Genomic DNA, 23612 nt, shown 5'->3' on the forward strand with positions numbered 1-23612 from the left:
TCCTTTGAAGCTAGATGCAAACAAAGTTTCACATTACATTTAGTTGGTATGTTCCTTAAGTTTTCAAATTGGTAACCATTTCTCTTAGCTCTTTTTTTTTTTTTCCCTCCTTGACATTTATTTGGTGAAGAAGCAGACTGTTTGTCCTAAAGAATTTTTCCACATTCTGGACTTGGCACATTGCATCTCTTGGTGTCATTTAACACATTCCTCTATCCCTTGTATTTCCTATAAGTTGGAGGTTTAGATCTAGATACTTAATTAGGTTCACATTTTCCCCTTATTTTGAATGAGTATTTTATCCATGGGATTATATATTTCCTACTGCAGTATATCATGATGTACATGGTATCAAGTTCTCTCCTTTCTGTGTTACAAATATTGACCAGTGTGTACAGATGTTTTCATCCTGATCCATCCATTTAAGAAGTTGCTGGTGGTCATTTGTGATCCCTGCCTGGATCTCTTGTTTCATTTGAGCTTATTGAAGTATGGTATTCTAATTCTATGATTTCTTCTTTGTTTATTGGCTGTCGTTCTAGACAGTACAACTTGGCAGTGTTAACCATTTGGTTAACCTGAAATGCACTTTTCACAGGAAAGACAGGATAAGTGCTTTAATGTCCTTTAATTTATCAGTTTTCAGAGAATGGGTTGGTTTTCTAGTATCTTGCAAAGGGGGACTACTGAATTTTTTTAAAGTATCATTATGAACTTGTGGATTTTTAATGTTTGGTTTGTTTCATCCCATTGTGGCCCTTTTTGAAGTTCAAATTGTCTCATCTTTGACCATTGGGAACCTCTTCATGTTGGTTTCTGCAGGTGGTTTTATTTTGTTTTTGACAGCTAGTGTTTGATAGTTGTCTTGCTTTTGGAAGGACAAGGTGTACCAAGGTGTACCAGGCTCATCTTACAAATTTTCTGCCCAGACTTGTAATCAGCTTTTTATCTAAGGAACCATTTTTGATACAGTATTTAGAGACCTGAATAGGTGGTGTTGAAGAAAATTAGGCTTCATTTGAATAAACAGCCATCTTCCTGAAGTGTCTGAAACCATGTTCTTCGTCATTCGTTTTAAAAAAACATTGTATAAACCAGCCTTTTAGTTTCTAATTTTTTTGAGACAATTAAATACATGTGGTACATTGAGTGCTGTATCATAAATTTAAACCAATCATACATGAACTGAGATTGTACTTCCCATTTTTCTGTTTAGAACATTACTTCATTTTGCAAGAAATTCTCTGCAGTAGGTCATGTTTACAACTCTTTCCAGATCTTTGAGGATAAGTTAAGTTGTTTTCTCAATGGTAATGATCGAATTATCCTTTTTTATGTAAATTCTGAAAGGATTGGTGCTAAGCATATGGTCTCCTTAATCAGTAAGATTTGCCACCTCCTTTTCTGCTCCTTATATAGGAAGAGAAGGGTAATAAGGTTTAGCACATCTATTTCTTCTCTCCATTTACTGTGAAATCAAGTGGTTGCTTTGTGACTTATCTTATTAAGGTGTATTAGAAGTCTTCTGGAATGTTACAACTTTATAAAGACATTTAATCAGGTGTAAAAAAATTAAATTTTGTCTTGTGCCATGTAGTGAAGTGTCTGACTTTAGATATAAAATATTGAGTAAATCTTTAAAATAGGTCTCATATGAGGTAGTCAGTGAAAAAGATATTATTAAATAGCCAACCAGAGGATGGTTTTGCTCCTTGATACCTTGTCTTTTAAAATCTTTTTCTATGAAACATGGCTTCATTGTTTTTGACATTTTTATATAAATGTATATAGACTGCAAATGTGCTTTCTTTCCAGAAGTGATTCTTAGTATCTGAGGTAATTTCATATGGACAGTGACTGGTCTCCTTATCTGTTTTTGTCCTTTTTTTCTTTTTCTGTGTTATCCACCTGCTGACAGGGTAACAAATTTTTGCTGTCTTGTTTACTTTTTTTCTTTTGAACATGTCTTATTCTCTGTGAAGGTGTGCTTGTGGTGGTTTTGGGTTTTTTTTTTAAGTTCCTGTATTATTGTTCTTTTTTCCGCTCCCAGATATAGAAGTATATTTTGTGCATACCTGAAATATATGAGTTCAGGGAGGAGTATTTTTATTTATTTTTCAAATAGGTGTGACAGCCTTCATAACCACATGTCTCATTGGATACAAAAGTCTGCATGAATAATAGCTCAGTGCTCCTTTGTCTAATAACTTGATATGGTTGATTGTTCAGTTTTGAGTAAAATCAGCACATAGTTATTCCACTTAAGAGTATTACAAAATGAAGATTATGCAGTCATACTACTTAGTTCTTACTCTCTCTTTATACCTCAGTGCATCTTAACCAGTTGCATGTCTGTTTCTTGAGTTAAAAAGAATCTTGGTAACATCTTTCTCGAGTATGTTCTCATTGGTGTACCTTCCTTGTTCTTGGTTCAAGTCTCAGGAAGTAGATCATTACTTAAGAGAAGCTTGTGACTCAATCCCAGCTGCCCTCCTATTCTTTCCTCTGTAGGACAGCCCATGTACTCTCGTGAACATGGTGCTGCTGCATCTGAGCGACTTCAGTTGGGGACACCGCCTCCTCTGTTGGCAGCTCGTTTGGTGCCACCTCGAAACCTCATGGGATCCTCCATTGGGTACCATACCTCAGTCTCCAGCCCCACCCCTCTGGTCCCAGGTAAGCTTTGCTACAGATGGCCATCCAGGTCTCTGATCTTTTGTGTCATAAACTGGCCAGCCTAAGAAGTGACGTGGTATCCTGATCTGCTATCACAAAGTCCCATTGAAGCTCCTAGGCAGTTTATTTTCTGTTCCTCTGCTTCTTTGGTTTGTCCCTAGTGGCTCCTAGATGATTAGGCCTCCTGTGTGTCATCTCAGGTGTCCTTTGTATTTACTTGCAGTGCCTCGGTAACTAAAGTGACACTAGTTCCTTGAACTAGTTTCTAATCCAGTAGATAGGATGAGGATGTCTACCTGAGTGTTTCTAATCAGTTATATGTTACAAGAAAAACTAGGTTAATTTTTCTTTAAAACAAGTTGAAGCATCTGGTCTCTTGCTGATCATGGATGAACATGTCTTTTTTTTCCCTCTGCCCCTTGTTTATGGACTGGCTGTGTATAATGTGATTTCTTGAAAACTCTTTCCTCCTATTGGCATGTATGATTTGAAGATCTATGGAGTACTTTGAGGGTGTCTCATGAGGTTTTTAACATTTCTCAGTTTGCCTTCAGATCTCAGGTCATCACAATTAACTAAAAGACTTTCAAGTTTCTTGGGGTTCTGTGTATTCCCAGGAATTACAAGAACAAGGCCATTTGATTATGTAATTTCTTTAAAACTTTCTGTAGCCTTAACTGTAGGAGATAGTCTGTCAAGAGTGCCAAGTGGTAACTGAAAACTTTTTAATCATAATTTGCTGATCTTACACTCTGAATTATAGAATTGATTGGCTAGTTTTAAAGATCTAAACGTACCTTATCTTGTAGTTGAAACTTAATATGAACAACAAAGGAATTTTTCCATTAAGAAAAAAAAGAGATGCAAGGATTTATAAATCAGAGTTGTGAGAATCAGTGTCTTCACTCAGTCTTAATCCTTCTTTCATTCTAATGTAGGATGAAGGTATTTTGGAGATCAACACATTCAGAATTTTTTTTAATGCTAACAAGATTATTTATTTAGCATTAGAATTTTAAAAATTAAGCTTTCAGTTGTAGAGGAAACAGAACATAATAAAAGTGGAATTGATGAGGCAGGTGGTACTAAGATAATGATTATGTTTATAAATATAAAATTTTTCTTATTTAGCTGTTTGTAATAAAACATTTGAAATAGGTTTTGTATATGAAATGAGCTATTACCTCTCCAGTTTGAAGTGTAGATTAATTTTCCCCCTAATTAAAAGAGTACCCAGAAATTGGTGAGACATAATAACAGAGGAAACTCAACCAGTCATTTATATATGGTATTTGTTTATGTGAAGATTCCCTTTAAAAATGTGCATTGAAGTTTAAATTACATAATTAATATAGAGGACAAAGGTGACTAGGTAACCAAATCTAGAAATATATCAGTAATTCAGAATGAATGTACGTATCTATATTTTGTGACAGGAACATTTTTGTTTCTTTCATTTCCAGTAGATTTATCTGTATACTGTAATTCAAAAAGAAATACATATGGGTTGATATAATTATATTTGTTGAAGAAATTCATTTTTTGTGGGTAGTTTATGATAACCTATTTAACTACTCTGATTTATTACATGGTTTGTTGTTTTGTTTTCCCTCAGATACCTATGAACCAGATGGTTATAATCCAGAAGCTCCTAGTATTACCAGTTCTGGAAGATCTCAGTATAGACAGTTTTTTTCAAGAACACAGACACAGCGTCCAAACCTGATTGGCCTAACATCTGGAGATATGGATGCAAATCCAAGAGGTGAGAATGCCTTGAGCTTTTTCCCATACTAAATGTCATACAAGAGTTAGGTACAGCATTTCTGACCTCACTAGGGTCTGGGAATACTTAACAACACTGTCTCTTGAAAGAGTGCTATATAATGACCTTGTATAAATGTTTTTGAATAACTCTCCAAATTGTGGTTTAAAGCTGTAATTAGAATATATTCATTTTTAAATAAAATAATACTCATGTTATTTAATTGTTCTTTTTGTAGGACTTCAGGCCATTTTGGGTACTGCTATGTATCAGATATAGAAAGATGAAATGACATGGTCCTCTGCCCTCAAAGAACTGATTTAAGGGCCTACTTTGTATTATAAGAGCTATGTGTCACACTGATAACATTGAAAACCTAAAACACTAATAAAATTATCCTTTGACCACCTTTAGTATTTATGATTATAACCATATGTTAGGACCCTTACAAAGCACAGCCACAAATCTTTAGATTAAATAGAAGCATTACCTTTAATATGGGTTGATACCCTCCTTTCCCCTTCCTTCAAAAAAAAGTTTGGTTAAAGAATTTGAAGAGATTCCAGTTTCTTACTTATTATTATAGTTAGATTTTCAGGATTTAATGTCAGTTTGAATGACTGACCATATGCCATCCTGACGATATTTTCCTGATTTACTTATATGGGAGACATTTTCCTGTTCTTACCTTCTTTCCTATCCTTATTTTATTAACTGTTCTTTACTGCCATTAATAACACTTACTGCTACTACAGGTTAACAGTTTTGTGTCAAGACTAATCCAAATGCTTTTTTATATATTATTCTCTCTCATACTCCTTAACCAACAACTCTTTAAATGAGTTGTTTTATTCTCTTTTTACAGATAAAGACACTGAGATATAGAGAGGTTAAGGAACTTGCCCATTACTAATTTTATTCTGTTGTATACATGACAGAATTAGAATTAGAACCCAGGTTTAATTCCAAAGAATATGCTATTACCTACTATGCTGTAGTGCATATATTGTTACCAAATTACCCGATATTCGTGGGAAGATCATATTCTCAGAACTTGAAGTCTTTCCCTTTTCTGTCTGTACACTCATATACAGTAATCCATAGATAAGCTCTCTTGGTGTAGAAGTCATGTACTTTTTATACAACAGGCTTGCTTTGTCACCTTGGGCAAGTCACTTAACCTCTAGCTATATTTCTTTTTAAAAAGTCACTTCAGTAAAGAAAAGCATTAGGTGATGTCAGGTGGTAATGATAACTGTTATAGGGAAGACATAATGGCAACTCACTTTCTAGAATGCTTTATGACATCACAATTGCTGTCCCCTCCATTAGCCTTCTGAAAACACAAGCCCTACAAGGGCAAGGATCTATTTTTTTCACTAATTTGTTCTCAAGATGTAGTACAGTTGTTGGGCTATAGCACCTGCTCAACAAATCCATGTCGAATGAATCTGTGTCATAATTTCCCTGTCAAGGGGATGAAATGGAGCACAATTCCTTCCACCCCCATCCTCATCCCAACTTCCAGTTCTGCCTTGGTTATCCTTTATTTGGTGAAATTGCTAAAGTTAGGAGAACACTCAGGAGCATAACATGCATAGGTTTGTGCTGGTATTCACTTTTTTGTTCAGCACACCTCTTTCCACCAAGAGATAACCTGTTGTAAGGTCAGATTCTTACAATATTTTAGTCTTAACTATTGCAAATGGAATGTGCTAATGTATAATATTGGCTTTGAATTTTCCTCTCAACATTTAAGTTTGAAAATGCTTAAACCTACAGAAAACCAAAAGTATAATAAACACCTGAATAGTTAGATTCACCAGTTAACATTTTGTGAGCTTTGGGCATGGATGTTCACCTGTGTGCATGCACTCTCTTCTCTCTCTCCCTTTCTCCCCTCTACCTTCGTATTTTTTTTCTTGAATCACTTGAAAGTAAATTGTAAAGGTTGTGATAGTTTAGATCCTTTAGTTTACAGCTAAGAATAAGACATAGTGCTATGTAAGCGCAATATCATTGCCACACATAAGAAGATCATAATTCCGTAGTAACATTCTATCCATATGAACTTCTTGTTGAATCACATCATGAGACAAGTAATATCACTGTTTATGGTCTAGTGAATTTGATCACTTACTAAAGCAATAATTGTTAGAGTTTTCTATTGTAAACTAAAAAATATGTAGAGTGGTACTTTGGCATCAGATGAATATCTTATTCTCCAACATTTTTTCACGGATTTTTTTTCCATTGATGATCCTTGCCTGAATCAATCATTACCATTAGGTTGCCTAGGACTTTTTAAACTTGGATATTGTATTAAGAGAAAAAGGAGGCAATTGATAACTTGTTCTTGCTGTTAAATGTTTCTGAAAAGGAAATGGTAGTAGTTGGATCACATTGACTGCTTTTTAGCTTTTGGACTAAATATTTTAATCATTTGAAATTTCCCCAGTATAATGCATTGTTAGTGATGTTAATTTTTTGTTTTTAACAGCTGCTAACATTGTCATCCAGACTGAACCACCAGTTCCTGTTTCAATTAATAGCAACATAACCAGAGTAGTTCTTGAACCAGATAGCCGGAAGAGAGCTATGAGTGGTTTGGAAGGGCCACTCACAAAGAAACCTTGGCTGGGAAAGTAAGATGATTTGCTAATTAGAAATATCTAGTTGATGTTTTTGTTATTTTTGTTTGCATTAGTAAATTTGTAAAGCTAAGAGTTGTCATTGTTCAGTGATTTTCAAAAAACTGTGTGTCTCAAAGTTAGGGTTCCCAGAGGCATTAGAATGTCTTAAAAATTGAAGTTAACAGAATATTTATAATAGGTATTAGTAATTTGTTCTACTTATTGCTAAGTCTAACCCAGTGTTAAGTATTACTGAAGCATCAGTCTTCTGTCTTTCTCTGTACCTCTTCTGTTTCTGTGTAATAAGGAAGATGTGAAAATTACCTGGTAATTTCTGAATAATTAGGTGCTCACACGTTAAGTGCTTATAAAGGATACTTTAGTAAATAAAAACTTAGATTCTTCGCTGATTATCTTTTGCATAGGCATAATGTAGGCAAATTAACCAAGATCTGTTAATATTTCTTTCAGGCAAGGGAATAACAATCAGAGTAAACCAGGATTCTTAAGAAAGAATCAGTATACAAACACCAAATTAGAAGTCAAGAAAATCCCTCAGGAGTTGAACAACATTACCAAGCTCAATGAACACTTCAGCAAATTTGGAACTATTGTTAATATCCAGGTAGGTGTGGCTATGTTGGTGACATAATCCATGTATTTTATGTATCTTTGAAAATATTCCTATCAGCTCACCTTGCTTAAACAAGCCAGTGATTAGTCTCATCATCTGTGCTACGTGTTTTAAACTCCGCTGTGTATCTGTATAACTAACTGTATGATGTTTGTCCTTTGAATTCATCTGATTCTCTTCTGCAATCTCTTCTTGAAAGACAATGGGCTAGTTATTGTGTTTTTGCTCATAGTTGTATCTCTGGACAGATGACTTTTTTTTTTTTTTTTGCCTGCTTTAGTATTCTAACTGGTAGGTGAGAGTTTTGGTAATTTCTAAGATTGTAATTTTGTGTAGTGACTGAATTTTGTATTGTAAAGTATTAACTGATTAAGGATGGTTCTAATCTTGAGACTTTTAGGCACTGTAATATAATCTAACATCACATAAATTGTAGCATTTGTATCTTGTGTGCTTGTTAGGTATTTGGATTTATAAGTTTGTGGTTGGATGTTAGGCTGTAGTTGAGGGTATTTGAAGGTCTGTTTAAGTTGGGATTTTAGACAGTTACACCTGATGCTTAGTGTTGCCATCAAACCAAAATATAATTTACTTAATCTGAGTTTTAAGAAGGTAATATTGGGGGACTTGGTATTTCAAAGAATTGAACCAGAGTATTCTTTTTGAGAGAGTTTTTAAAGTGATTTTTCTTCCTGAGTGCAGAAGTAGTACATGTTTAATTTTACAGATAATTAGAAATACGTTAAATAAATGTGAAAAAAATAAATCACCCAAATCTCATACTTAGCAAAAACAATTAATAATCTTTTGATGAAAAGACAATACTGTATTTATTTATTTGGATGAGCACACATGTTCTCTTCTTATCTCTTCTTAAAAATGCTTCACACGCTTAAAAATACAAAAAGTGTGGTCATATCAGATATCTCTAACTACATTTTTTTCTCTTAAAATTTTTCCTAGGTCATTATTCTTTATGGCACTTAGAAGAGTTAGGTAGCTTAATGCAGCTGAGTATATTCGTCTGCTTGGGTTGCCATAACAAATATCACACAGCCTGGGAGGCTTAAAAACAAAAATTTATTTGCAGGGAAATCCAAGATGAAAATACTAGCCAGTTTGTTTCCTGGTGAGGACTCTTTTCTTGCTGGGTGCTCACATGGTGGAAGGGGAGGGATCGGAAAAGACAGAGAGAGAGATTTCTTCCTATAAGGTCCCCAATCCTATCTGATTAGGGCTCTAGCCCTATGGCCTCACTTAACCTTAATTACCTCTTAAAAGCCCTGTCTCCAAATAGTCACATTGTGGATTAGGGCTTCAACATATGAGTTTGGGGGGGATATAATTCAGTCCATAGTTAGGCCATCATTTATATAAACACTAGCCTCTGTTTAAGGGAATTTATGTTATTTCTATTATTTTATGTAAAAACAGTGCTATGGTGAGCCTCCTTTTGGATAAACCTTTTTTTTAATGATGTCATCGCTGAATTAAAGAGAGTTTAAAAACTTTGTGAACTGCCAAATTGTTCTCCAGAAGGCTTGCGCCAATTGATACTCCCAAATGCAATGTATGAAACCTCATCAACACTGTAACATGGATCCCTTAAAATTTTTTAGACCTGTTTTATGAATGACAAATTGTACTTGTTTTTATTTCCTTTTTTTTTTATTCCTAGGTAGACTCTAATTTATATAGACCATTTGCAGTACTTTTGGGTTTACCTGTCTATTGTCTTTGCCCATTTTTTTATGAAAGCGTTTATAATAATGCTTTTCCAAACCTTTACTTCTCATATATATTAAAATTATTTTTTCTTTTTGCCCTTTATTTTGTTTATGGTATGTTTGGACTGACAGTGGTATTAAAATTTTATTTGGTCATATCTGCTGTTTGTCTTTATGGAGCCTACGTTTATAGGTATGTGTAAAAGGCTTTCCAAACCCTCAAATTATACAGATACTCACTTTTTTCCCTAGGTTTTTATGGGGGTTTTTTGGTTCATTTACTATTGTAAAAAATTTTCTTTCTCTGGAGTTTGAATGTAAAATACCAGGGAGGGAACTAACAACCTTCCCCTAAGTGGTCATGTAATATTATTAGGATTATTTATTAAATAATCCACTATTCTTTCATATATAATTTTGAAATGCACATGTCATCTTTTAAGGGCTGGAGAACTTTATTTACGTAGGACTCACAATGGATTTCAGCAGGCTGTTTTCTACTTCTGATTTTTTAATCAATAATTTATTTGCATTTGACTATAATTACTAATTTCTGTGGTTTTTGATCTTGTTGCTTTTGTTTTTTCTTACAGGTTGCTTTTAAGGGAGATCCAGAAGCAGCCCTCATCCAATATCTTACCAATGAGGAGGCCAGAAAAGCCATTTCCAGCACTGAAGCAGTTCTGAACAACCGGTTCATTCGAGTCCTGTGGCATAGGGAAAATAATGAGCAACCAGCACTACAGTCCCCAACACAGCTACTCCTGCAGCAACAGCAAACACTTGGTCACCTGTCACAGCAGCACCATCACCTGCCACAGCACCTTCATCAGCAGCAGGTGCTGGTGGCCCAGTCTCCTCCCTCAACGGTACATGGGGGTATGCAGAAGGTAAGCTGCTGGTTCACAGGGAATTACAGGTCCTCTGGTCCCACCCTCTAGATCAGTGCTTCTCATTTTGCAGTCCTTGGGTCTTCTGTGTCAGAGCCACACAGTCTGATTTGCAGACCAGCATCATCTAGTCTCCTAGGAGCTGGCTAGATAGGCAGTTTCTTGGACTTCACCCCAACTTACTGAATCGCAGTTGCTATGGGTGGGGCCCAGTAATCTATTTTAACAGGCTCTCTGGGTGATTCTCATGTACCCTGAAGTATGAGGAGTGTGTGCTACATCAGCATCCCTTGCCTGGGTGCGAATTCCTGGGCCTTGTCTTCTCAAATGTGGAGTCAGTCTGTAGATATGGCACCCATAAATCTGCATGTTTGAGAATACCTTTAGTGATTTTTCTCAGCACTAAAGTATAACCATCCACCACTGAACAACTCAGTCTAGAGCAACTTCTTTGTTTTGTGTTGGAATCAGTCACTTTCATACCCACCCTTTTGTCTTACTTTTCCCCATATAGAGTGGAAGCTCCAGGAGAGTGGCATTTTGTCTGTTGTATTCATTCTGTCCCTAGTGCCTAAAACAAGGCCTGGCGTGTACTGCTCAAAACATATTTGAATGAATAGATGAATGAAGGAAAGAACAAACCGCTATGCATTAGAACCATTCAGATACTGTTGATATTGATCATCTCCTCCTAGACATCCTCTTGTTTGGATTAATGTATTCAGATTTGCAGGAAAAAAAAGTATATTACTTAACAGTACATAGTGTGAACTCCATTAATCATCCTGTCTGTTCGTACTTAAGCCTGCATTTCTTTGGTCTCTATCCCACTTCATGTTAGGGCTGAAAAGTGAATGCTTGTCCTAGGTGTTGGCTGAATGGTGTACAAAAGAGAGATAACAATCACCTCTGTAATCCATTAGACGCTGTTCTGTTAATGCAGCCCAAGATTATATTATGTTCTTAGGGTGGCCATATCACGCTGTTAGTGATATTAAGCTACTGTTAGTTAAAACCTTTAAGTCCTTCAAAGCATTACATGTTGAAGGAAACGAAAAGTTTATGGGAAATTTTAATCTGTATGAGTCATTTGTATATCTACCTCTTTAAAAAAAAATACAGCCTAACAGTTAATGGAAGCACTCTCCCTTCATATTTCCTTTCTTCCTCCCAGGGTAATCACTGTCCTAAATTTCAGGTATGATTCCTGGGCATTTAAAAAGCTTTTACCACAAATATGTGTATTTTGTATATGCAGATGATGAGCAAACCACAGACATCGGGTACATATGTTCTTAACAAAGTTCCTGTGAAACATCGTCTTGGACATGCAAGTGGTAACCAGAGTGATGCAGCACACTTGTTGAATCAGTCAGGTGGTACTGGAGAGGATTGCCAGGTATATATTTTAGTGAACCTCAAATATATTTAGAGTTATTCAGTGATACAGCGAAGTTAGCAAATTGATTATCATTCAGATTTGTAATGTCTTATTTTCTCAATCAAGATAATTGTGACAACTAACAAGTATGGCAGGTAAACTTCCCTAATTTCCATGATTCAGCCAGAAGCGTGCTAAATTTTTTTTCCTATTCAAAGTTAAAAAGGAATTTGAGAATTTTACCATTTATTAATAGATAGATGTTTTCATTAGTCCTTTTCTTTTATAACTTTTCCTCTTTAATATAATTAAGAACATAGGGAAGAGGATTCAGTCATAATGAAAAGTCAAATTTTGAAGTGTGTTTTTAAGTAGTGTCTTTTGCTTTTAGGAATATATCTTTATGATGACTCTCCAGCATGGTGATTTTTTTCCCAAGGGAGCTAGGAAAACTGAAAAAGAACAACAAGTCGGGCTAGCCCTACTAGATGTTAAAAAATTCTGTGAGGTCTATAAAACAATTTGATCTTGGCACATGAAGAGACAGACCAGTGGACAGAAGGTTGAGATTTATAGACTCACTTGCAAGTAGGAATTTATTACATGCCAACATGGTGTCTCAGATCAGTGGGAACATATGGACTTTTTGGTAAATGGTATTGGGATAACTGGGTACCCTGATAGAAAAAAAAAATTAGATCCATTTTTTAAATTACAAAAAATTATCCTGGTAATTTATCCTGGTAATTTCCCAAGGATCTGAGATCTATATGCTCATGGAAATGCTAAAAGGTACAACTCCCACTGGCAGTATCTAGCAAAATTATGTATACATTTATCTATAAACCAGTAATGCCTCAACTATGCCTTATCTATGCCAAAGATACACTAGTCAAACTATGAAAAGACACATGCAAGGCTAGGAAATGCAGACCCTTTACAATAGCAGAAGAATGGAAACAACCCAAATGTTCATCAATAGGGGGCGGGTTACTTAAAATATAGTACATCCACATAACAGCATATGTACAACTTTACAAAGGAATGAGGAATTTCTTTATTGTGTATTATGGGGTGATCATGAGGATACATTAAGTAAAAAAAGCAAAATGGAACCAAAAAATGTATAGTCAGCCAGTGTTGCTATAAAAAAAAGTGGTGGCAATGAGCACATCGAAGTATTTGGTTATAATAGAAAAGAACAGAAATAATTTGTACAATTGAAATGTTGATGGTTATAGCAAAGATAGAAGAAACTAGACAACTTTAACTGTTTTGTTTTGTAGATTTGTTTTTGAAACCATGCAAATGCTGTGTGTAATAATAAAAGGAATCTCTAAAAATTAAAATGAACAGATGAACTATCATATCTACATAGGAAGTGCTTCAAAATGGTTATTTGACAATGTATATCTAATGAGATATACCTTGAGGACAAGAAGCAATTTAAAAAAGGTCTTTTCAGCAATCATTTTGTTGGCTGTGTTGGTATTCTGAAAGTGACTTGTGAGCATTGTGAGATAAATCAAATGAAGAATTATATTGGTGTCACTGACAAGTAAGATTTTCAGTGTGGTTGAAAAGAGATGTAAAATAGATGAGATTAAGTTAAAACACTACTGTCTTGCATTTGACTTGAAATTATCAATATAAATTCAGATTATATTTTATCTTAAAAAACAAGTAAACAACAAAAAAAACTCCAAAACATTTCCTAATTTTGTTCACCGACAAAGTCTAGAAAAATGACCAGCCCAATGGTAATGAGCCCTGATCGTCCCCTTCCCTTAGTACCCAAAGGGACCAGGGATCCTTGAAGATAGGTCCCCAGATCACGGGCTGACAGCGTTCCAGATGAGCCTAGAATATTTTGTCAAATGGGAAAGCGAGGAATATGTCAGACATTACTGTCAAAGAATGAAGAAAATGCCATAAAGGCTCTAGCACTACTTACAATTTTAGGGACGTTCAAAGAACAGAGGAACATGTTCAAGGACACCATAGAATCCTGTGGTGACTACTGTAGGATGAGTGACCTGGTTTCTTCAACAAGTGATTTACTAGGAAAAGAAAGACAGGGAGAGGAAAACAGAATTAAAGGAGACCTTAAAGAGATATAACTGATTTCACTATATGGACCTTAATAGATCCAAATTCAAATAGGAAAAAATCTTTAGAAAATTATAATAGAATCTGGAGATGTGAATATTTCATGATATTAAAGATTTGTTAACCTTTTCAGTGTGATAATGGTATTGTGGTTTAGAAAAGTAAATGAATCCTTATGTTTCAGAGAGACAACTGAAATATTTACAGGTAAAATGATATGTGGTGTTTGGTATGATGATGTAGTTGGGAATTTAAGTAAAACAGGATTATTTCACATAAAATAGTGTTAATTAATAATTTTACATAATGTAGATTAATGATTGTTACTGCTTGGTGATGGATACATCAAGCTTTTTATATATAATTTTATACTTTTGTTTCAAAAAATTCCGTTACTAAAAGATAGGAAAACAAAAACAATTGTAGGCTTTGAAGTCAGACAGCCCTGACTGCCTTAACCTGCCTCTTACTAAATGTGTTGGATAACTGGCGAACATTGGTTTCTTTTTCAATAAATTGAGTTGCTCTGGGGATTAAAGAATTTCATGTTGGTAAAGCATAAAAGAAGTGCTTAAAATTGTAGGTATTGCCATTTTAATTTTGATACATAATAAGAACATGAATGTCATCTGTGGAGGTCCCTGCAGTACTTGAGAGACTTCCCTGTGTATTTAAAGTAGCTTAATTTTTAAAATAATTAAGTATTGTGTGATTGAGAGTTTTATAATTGTTTGTATTACTTGCATGATTGACTTTTCCATGAATTTCTTAATACTAGATCCAGTGTCCCTCACATCGTGTATTGAAAATTAATTTAAAAATAAAGTGGAGTATGTTAGGGAAGACTTAAACCCAAGAGATTGTAGTATGCCATGTTGCTCTGCTGTACCTTGAAGAGAGGAAGATTAACTGGAGTCATGTTCAGAAAGGAAAGGAATCTAAATACCAAAATGAGCACAGTAAAGGTGGCCATTATTTTGCTTCCGAAGTCAGATCTGTGAGCTAACTACTTGCCTACGTTTGGTTGTAAACTCATACAGCATTTGATAAAATATAATAATAATAAGATTATGATTGCACAGTGCCTTAATTCTTAGAAGGGTTTGTAATTATTAGAAACATGGGTTTTTATTTGGTACTTCACTTGTGGAAAAACTTAATGATAGTACCCCCTAGCCAAAGTGCCCCAGAAACACACTTGTCATCGAACAAATAGAGTTTATTAATTCAGTGAGGGAGTATACACAGTGAAACCATGGACCGTCTTATTTAGAGAGTGTTAGCAAGGATTTATTTTAGAATTGGCTGTGTTAGGTGTTTTGGGGGAGGTAAAGGAAACAGGAATAATTCTGTGATCAGGTGTCTTAATAAGTGTTACCTAGAAGGAGGGAAGACTAGAATTAGGCTAAAGCTGTAATTGGTAAAGAAGCAGGAGTCATTCGTATTAGCCACGGTAGAGAGATGTTTAGTCATCTTTATGATTTGAAGAGTATTCATATTTTTTGTGTGTGTTCAGTCATCTTGTTCTTGCTTTGATCCACCGTGGGCACAAGAGTGGCCTTGTTTGAGGTTGATAGTCTGTGAAATTGTTTATGTTTAACAGAAGACACTAAGGCCTAACTGTGAGCGGCATTCCAGCTCTGAGATGTCAGGGGTGGTTGTCCTTTTTCTCACAATTAAAAAAAAGAGAAGAAAAAGTATGTGATTGTTGCACACATATTGTTGCTAAAAATTAAGTTTTGTTTTTGTATTTGAATGACAATTGAGTTTATAAAGAACTAGTTTTATAAAATGAAGTTTTTAAATGTAAAAAATTTTTTAACTTCTAAAAAAAGAAATATATGCAGTCTTTTTAAAAATGTAAGTTTAAGGCATTTCTGAGATTTAATCATACTTGTGTTTCATAGATATTTTCAACTCCAGGCCATCCAAAAATGATTTACAGCTCCTCAAGCTTAAAGACACCTTCCAAACTTTGTTCAGGGTCAAAATCTCACGATGTCCAAGAAGTTTTTAAAAAGAAGCAGGTAACAGCCTTGATTATTCTTTCCTTAAGGAAGAAGGGACCTATTGAATTCTTAAGTGATTAACACCTTTGAACAGTTCATGTTATTATGGAATTACATTATAACATTTATTTAGCTACTGCTTGATGCATTTACACTTGAAAGAAAGATGAACAAACAGAAAAAATACTTTGCAATTACCTTTCAGTGGCTATGTCAAGCACAAGGAAAGAATTTTTTCTATATCAAAGTAAACACTGAGCTGTCCTTTTTTTATTTTTTTCCCTCTAAAGGCAAGAAACAGACACTTTTATTTCATTGTTTTCTCTTTTAATTCCTTTCTGGCTTTGTAAATTAGATAATGCTTTACATGAAGTATAACGGTTATCTAGTTATTATTCATAGGATTTGATTCTGAGTTTCCTTATCATCTTAGATTTAAATTCACAGTTTTTCAAAAAGATTTATTTATATTTATTATCTCGGTATAATCGGAGATTTAATTAAAAGAGGGGCTAGAGGCAGCATTTTCCAGGCAAAAATCCATAGATTTTGCTATCATTTCTAAGTTTTAGCTGCATCTCACATTTTTAGCCTTTAAACTACAAAAATAAGGATTTGGCTTATTACATTTGGAAATGAAAACAGCTCTTGTTTTTCTGTATAAATACATTCCAGTCATTCAAGTGAATAAACCTCAGAATATACCTAATTAATGTTCAGTATTTTAAATATTTTTTTGAAGTACAGTTATATTAGAAGTTCTTTTATACTGGAAGTTTTGGGGAAAATGTGTTGAAAGGTTTCATCTCTGGCTTCAGCTGTTTTCTGATTAGGAGGAAAATCTGCCTCATGTAGGCTATGACTCAGAAGAAATGATTTGAGAATATAGTAGCCTTATGTATCATTGGCAAATTTAGTTATTCATTACTAATTTTTTCTTTACTGTTCTTACAGGAAGCAATGAAGCTACAACAAGATATGAGGAAAAAGAGGCAAGAAATGTTAGAGAAACAAATAGAATGCCAAAAGGTAAGAAACATTCATTATTTGCTTTCTGGAATTGATATATGGAATGGATTTTACAAAGATACCCCCAGTAAAGTTTTAAAGGTTATTTATATTAAAGTTTACTCAACATAATTTTATTTCTGTTTATTTTATAGATGTTAATATCTAAGCTGGAAAAAAACAAAAACATGAAACCAGAAGAGAGAGCAAATATAATGAAGACTTTGAAAGAGCTTGGAGAAAAGATTTCACAATTGAAAGATGAATTAAAAACATCTTCTGCAGTCTCTGCACCATCTAAAGTAAAGACAAAAACAGAGGTATCTGTATGCATTTTTCATTCAACATAAGGTTATTGAACATCTGTTACATACTTGGCACTTTGAAAGTGCAGTGGGGGAAAAAAAAAAAGAACAGTACAGTGGTACCCTTAGGTAACTAATCGTCTAATGTGAGAATTGTTAAGTAATAATTTTTTAAAATATTTCTGTAGATGCTATGTACTCCCCTTGAAAGAAGGGATAATACCCTTTTTGAACAAAGATTTTTTTTAATTGTATAGTCAGTTTGCAGTGTTGCATCAGTTTCTGGTGTACAGCATGATGCTTCAGTCATACATACACATACATGTATTTGTTTCCATATTCTTTTTCATTACAGGTTACTACAAGATATTGAACATAGTTCCCTGTGCTATACAGAGGAAACTTGTTTGTTTTATATATAGTAATTAGTACAAAGATGTGTTTTTTAATTGAATTTTTTTGTTCTCTATGCTGAAGAAACTGCTGGCGTGTGATGGAGAGGAAAGAGACATTTCCTATTCTGGCAATTTTTTTCTAAATCTATAGTAATGTTGTAATAAAATCACCCCTTTTAATATTCAAAAGATATCATTGGCTGTAGTATGGGTAAAAATATGGCATTCTATTAAAAAGATTATCAGAAGTTCTAGATCCATTTAAGTCTAATTTTGTTAATTTCTACTTGTTTCCTTACTCTAGAAGAATACTTGATTTTACACAGTGGTTCCATCATTTTTCTACAACTCTGTAGTGGGATTTTAGATAAATTCATAGCCCTTTAAGAACTGAGAATAAATTTGTCAGCTGTATAGAATGCAAATTTTTATGTATAGTATTATATTACATTTGAAATTGTGGTTCTCTGTTAGTAAAAGAATGTAAAGTGTTTCATTAAAATCACTTTTTAAAAAATATAATAAAAATTTTTAATTGAAATTTTTCCCAATTATATAAAGAACATTTAATTGTAGACAAAAATTAAGAAAATATGAGGGAAAGAAAAACCTCTCACAACCTAAGGGCTGATAATTTGTTTCTTAACCAAAAAAAAAAAAAAGTGGTTAATAAATAGTTGGGTTCAAATCTGAAAGCATTTATGTAACTTATGTTTATACTATTAATGATTTTTACTATATAATTATTTTGCCCCATTATGTTTCATTTATGATGCTATATTTAAAATGATTCTCAGCTCCCTCATCTTAGATGAGTGTTTCCAAGGTCTGTTTTTTGGGCCATCTTAAGCAGTAATACTAACTGTTACGATACCAATATACTCTCTAAACGTTTGCAGTACTGTATCTGTAAAGTTACTTTCCTTAAGACACCCATGTTTATTGCATACTCTCACATTTTCCCAAAAGAGATATGTGTCATTCTGTAAGTGTAATATTCTGAACAAAATTTTGTAAGTTGCCTAAAAAATACTCTTAATTCTTAATTTTTACTCTTAATTTTTCCAAAGGCTCAAAAAGAGCTATTAGATACAGAACTGGACCTTCACAAGAGGCTATCTTCAGGAGAAGACACAACAGAGTTACGGAAAAAACTCAATCAGTTACAGGTTGAGGTGAGATTTAAGAGGAGTTACCCCCTACATTTAACATCTGAAAAAATGGTTTTCTTTTTCTCTATTTTACAAGGTTTAATCTGACAATGTATATTATATTCTGCCTTTTGTTGTTACTCAGGCTGCACGATTAGGTATTTTACCTGTGGGTCGAGGAAAGACCATGTCCTCTCAAGGTCGAGGAAGAGGCCGAGGCCGTGGAGGGAGAGGAAGGGGTTCACTAAATCATATGGTTGTGGACCACCGCCCAAAAGCACTAACAGTTGGGGGATTCATTGAGGAGGAAAAAGATGAATTACTTCAGCATTTTTCAGTAAGTTTTTAAAGTGGCAAACTCTAAAAACACTGTATTCGGCATTTCTTTGCTGCATTCTGTGTAAATGTCAAATATTTTGTAGGTTAGAAAATTAAGTTGTAAAATCATAGGTATTAGCAAATCCTTATTGATATATTTGACTGTCAGGCAGCAGCTCATGCTGTATTTTATACTACTTCACATAAATGCATTTGAAATGACAAGTTATTCCAAAATTATATTTGGTTTTTGTTTTAGGGTCAGGTATTTATAGTCAAAAAGTGAAAATATCTGGGATGGAGGCAAAATCCAAAGGAATAGTTTGACAGGATAAGACTAGTTTTTAGTTATATTCTATCTACAGTGGCAGCCACTTACTATTAGACAAACATGCAAGTAGATGTTTGCCACATGTATGTCTTTATTATTTTGTGCATAAAGAGTATATCCTCTTTCCAACCATTCATTAGTTCATTTAGTAAATATTTTCTGACTGTTATTTGTGCTAGAGCATTTTTATACATGATGTCATGTAATCTTAAATAACTGTTTAAAGTGCATGTAAAATCCCGTACTTTCAGATGGGAAAACTAAAGCTTAAATCAACCAAGATCATACAGTTAATAAGTTGCAGAAGCAAGGTAAAAATACACAGTTGGATGTTAATATCCAGGATCCCTATTCCTTAAACTACTTTTTTTTTTAAGCAACTTTTTTAAGAGAAAACATTTTCAGCTTCATTAAGTGTTAAAGATGGTGAGGGAAATCTCAAAGAGCAATACGTCATTCCATAATTTCTTATTCATTTGATGATGCCCATTAGTCTTGGCCACTGGTGAATGGTGGGTTGTTACAAAATGTCCAGATTGGAGAGCCATCTGGGCTGCAGCCTGTTACTCTTGAGCCATTTCTTTCACTACTCTGCTTCCTATTTTCTTTTTTGTGTGTGTGAAATGGGAGATTGTCTTTAAAAGACTTCTTTGAGGAGTGAAGAAGATAGTATCTGGAAGAGCACTGCACATGTGCAGGGTGTTCTTGTGGAGGCTGGGTGAATGTTGATTTTTGTCTTTCAGTGTTGAGTATATAACATTCAGATCTCCTTGCCAGATAGTTGGGCTTTTACACCCACTGCCACCTATGATGAGGTGACATTGGATAATTTAAAGCAGAATTTCCATAAATTTGATTCTACAGAAAGTTTTAGTTATAACAAGTAGGTAATCTTGCCAGGAAGCTGCATGCTCTATCCTGAAGGTTACTAGAGATTCTATGTAAATGTGTAAGTTTAACTCAGAAGTCATGCTCACATGGCTCTCTTGCCTTCTCACAAGTAGAATCATTCTAGAGCATCTAATAATAACCAATTTTTATGTGCATACATTTGTTAAATCTGAAACATAGCATTCATTTTGCAGAAAGGGGCATGTCCAGGCATGTGGGGAATGCAGGTGAAGCAACTTCAAGAATGAGACACTGCCATTGGTTTTGATGGTGTTTTGTAGTTTGTTTGTTCTTTTGATGGGGTGCTATCAGACAGTCCTGAGTGCTAGAAACACACTTACCCTAGTAGCAGATCCTTGGGCAGTATAGTATGCCACCTTTGAAAGAAATACAGAAATACATAGCCTGGACATTATTGTAAATAGATTTAGCAGACATAAAGAGTAACTCTTCTTCAAGATCTTGTATATCTCTCAAAGGCCTAAGTAAAATGTGTATTTTCCATATTGTTTTACTGTGTTTGATGATTGCGAAAGGATCATGGATCAAACTGGATGAAAAGATGATGGATGGATTTTAGTGAAGCTCTTCTGAAATGTGAGGACCTAATTGTGGAGTCCTTCAGATTATTCTTCTATTCATCCAGTAATCCACTTCTAAGAATTTATCATAAGGGAATTCTGCTAACGATCGCTTCAGGTGTGCCCAGTGTAGCGCTCTTTATAATGGTGAAAATGGGAACTATCTTTTTAAATGCTCAACAGTACTTTGTTACTATTCAAAACATGTTTTTAAAGAATGACATGAGAAAATTCTCAGGATTATCTTTTAGGTTAAGATGGAATACAGGACTACACATAAACACTGAAAGTGCTTTAAATTGTTAGTTCTGGGTGGGAGAATTCAAGTTAGTTTTTAATGTTTTTTTCCTTCTAAACTCTTCTGTTTTCCATGCTTTTCAGATGAATATGTTATTTATTAAATCCAACTTTTTAGCTTCACATTCATTTATAGGGTGAAGCATCAGCATTTTTATACTGTATATTTTAAAACCAAATTTGAGGTTATGTGTTAATCTTGGGCTTTTAGGTCCTAGGTACTTACATTAAAAATATGAGTAATTTTAAAATAATTGACCTTTGAGCAGCATGGCTTTGGGCTGTGCTGGTCCACTTATACACAGATTTTTGTTTTTCAATAATAAGGCCTGTTGTAAGTTATTACACAGATTTTCAACTGTGTGGAGGGTCAGAACTCCTAATCCCTGTGTTGTTCAAAGGTTAACTATGTACACAAATTTAAAATACAGGGAATATTTATATACAATGCAAGTTATATATAACAGCATAAAACAGATAATATATAAATATTTTAATAGTATATGTGACAAGTCAGAAGACTTTCTAGTAAAGGACTAGATAGTAGATGTGTTAGGTTTTTGCAGACAACATACAGTCTCTGTCACATTTTCTCCTTTTCCTTTTTCTCCAGTCCCTTCACCTGCCCCTTCCTCTCTCTTGCTTCTTCTTTTTCCTTTATGTTTCTTTTAAGAATTGTTTAAGAACCATTCTTAGCTCACAGGCCATCGAAAACAAGATGCTGGGCCACATTTGGCCTGAAGGTTGTAGTTTGCAGATCCCTGATATATGTTGCTGTATTACTTTATATATTAAACACTTAAGTTCAGAAATGTGAAATAATGTCAGTTTAGTATGTCCCATGAGTCAGAATGTTTGGTTATCAGGTTATAAACATTTAACCCTTACAAGGGATGACAGGAATTTTTCTTTACCTCACAGGCTGGTATCAGTGCAGAGAATGATTGACTGGTTGTGGGGCTTGGCCTAATGTACACTCTTGCCCTGCAGTGATCTGAGTTTTCTATGGAAATATTTGGCAAATGCTTTATGAGGCTTATTAACATTTTCCCTAGAAAAACTAGAGTGTAACTCAAAATTTAAAAGAACCCCTTCTATTAACATATTTTAGGACTGAACCAAGAATCGGGGGTATTCTACACTCCAGCATTGTTAATAAGAAAGCTGTAGGGCTATTTAAGTTTTCACTTTCATGAAACTTTGGGTCTCTGTACTTTTTGTCTTTGTTAGTTTGTCCTTAAAATTAAACTTTTGCTTTCTCTTATTAGAATTTACTGGGGAGGGAAAAAAAAATTTAGATGGTAGTAACAACAAATGCATTTTGAAGCTGAACGGTTGTACCCTGAGTTAGGATAGAAGGTGTTTAACATTTGTTGAATGTGTCAATGAGCCACAGAGTATTTGTCACTGTTGTATAACATTTCAGAAAAGAAAGTGGGAATAGCTTTATCATATACAGATGGGGCTGTAAGAGATGTCATAAGATGAATAGATAATTTTTAAGTTACTTATATTTGTATGGTTTCACTCTAAATATGTAGATTATCAAAGCCAAAGGCTGATAATTATATTAATACAGTTTTTATTGTCCTCATCACGACTTTTCTAAGTAGAGTGACTGTATAATTTATCATCCAAGCCAAGATACATCCTCAGATTTACATGACAGCAACATGTCATGTATTGTCCTGGGAAAACCAGAACATGTGGTCCTATAATTAAAAAGAATTTCATCTTTTCTAGCTCTCTTTGGAGACTGTAGATCCATTTTAACAGATTTTTTAAAATAGCACATAATTTGAAGAAATCATTAGTAAATGTGAGTACAAACTTTTGTATTCTTCTAAAATCTGTTTTAGCCTGCAAACCAAGGGTCAAAATTCAAAGATCGTCGACTACAAATATCGTGGCACAAGGCCAAGGTGCCTTCTGTATCCACTGAGACTGAAGAAGAAGAAGTCAAGGAGGAGGTAAATTTAATGATTAAAAATAAAAGTTGAATTAGATTGTTTCCAAATTGTATATTTTTCTTAACAGTAAATACTGTAAATTTTAAAATACTGAATTCTTTCATGTATTAATTAAGACTAGGCTAGAAGTTTATTAAAGAATCTGAACAGGTGCAGAAATGAAAAAAGCTTTTGGGGGGTATTTTCTGGTGTAGGAGAGACTGTTGTTCTTTTTTATTTTCTATTTTTATTAAAATAGACATGTGCCATTGCAAAGTTACTCCTCATTCATCATAATTTTGGCTTTAAAAGATATATAGCATTTATGGTTGATCGAGAGTCTTCTGACGACACAGGTAGCTTTATGTAATAAGCTGAAACATTTCCCATGTTACAAAGAAAGAAAGAGAGAAAGAAGGGAAGGAAGGAAAAAGAGAAGAGAAAAATCTTGTATTTTGACAGTGTTTGTGGGTACCTCTACTTTGTATAAGATTTTAGATTTTTATGTAAGATTTGGAATGTCACTGTCACGGGGAAGTTATGTCATAATTCCTCACAGGTA

The 23612-nt window shown here is 34.1% G+C and overlaps 1 protein-coding gene across 2 annotated transcripts in view; it reads left to right on the top strand.

Annotated features, from left to right (window-relative positions):
* RBM27 (RNA binding motif protein 27) overlaps window positions 1–23612 on the top strand; it is a 56927-nt gene that overhangs the window by 29651 nt on the left and 3664 nt on the right. For both annotated transcript variants that reach the window (XM_032477037.1, XM_032477036.1), the window contains exons 9-20: window positions 2512–2676; window positions 4292–4441; window positions 6942–7086; window positions 7546–7699; window positions 10029–10325; window positions 11584–11724; window positions 15723–15842; window positions 16779–16853; window positions 16988–17152; window positions 18603–18707; window positions 18829–19020; window positions 22961–23071. In XM_032477037.1, the coding sequence (XP_032332928.1) occupies window positions 2512–2676; window positions 4292–4441; window positions 6942–7086; window positions 7546–7699; window positions 10029–10325; window positions 11584–11724; window positions 15723–15842; window positions 16779–16853; window positions 16988–17152; window positions 18603–18707; window positions 18829–19020; window positions 22961–23071 (1820 nt within the window). The remainder of the gene's footprint in view (window positions 1–2511; window positions 2677–4291; window positions 4442–6941; window positions 7087–7545; window positions 7700–10028; window positions 10326–11583; window positions 11725–15722; window positions 15843–16778; window positions 16854–16987; window positions 17153–18602; window positions 18708–18828; window positions 19021–22960; window positions 23072–23612) is intronic.

Source organism: Camelus ferus, chromosome 3 (assembly GCF_009834535.1).
Source record: "Camelus ferus isolate YT-003-E chromosome 3, BCGSAC_Cfer_1.0, whole genome shotgun sequence".
In the NCBI taxonomy this organism is placed as follows: domain Eukaryota; kingdom Metazoa; phylum Chordata; class Mammalia; order Artiodactyla; family Camelidae; genus Camelus; species Camelus ferus.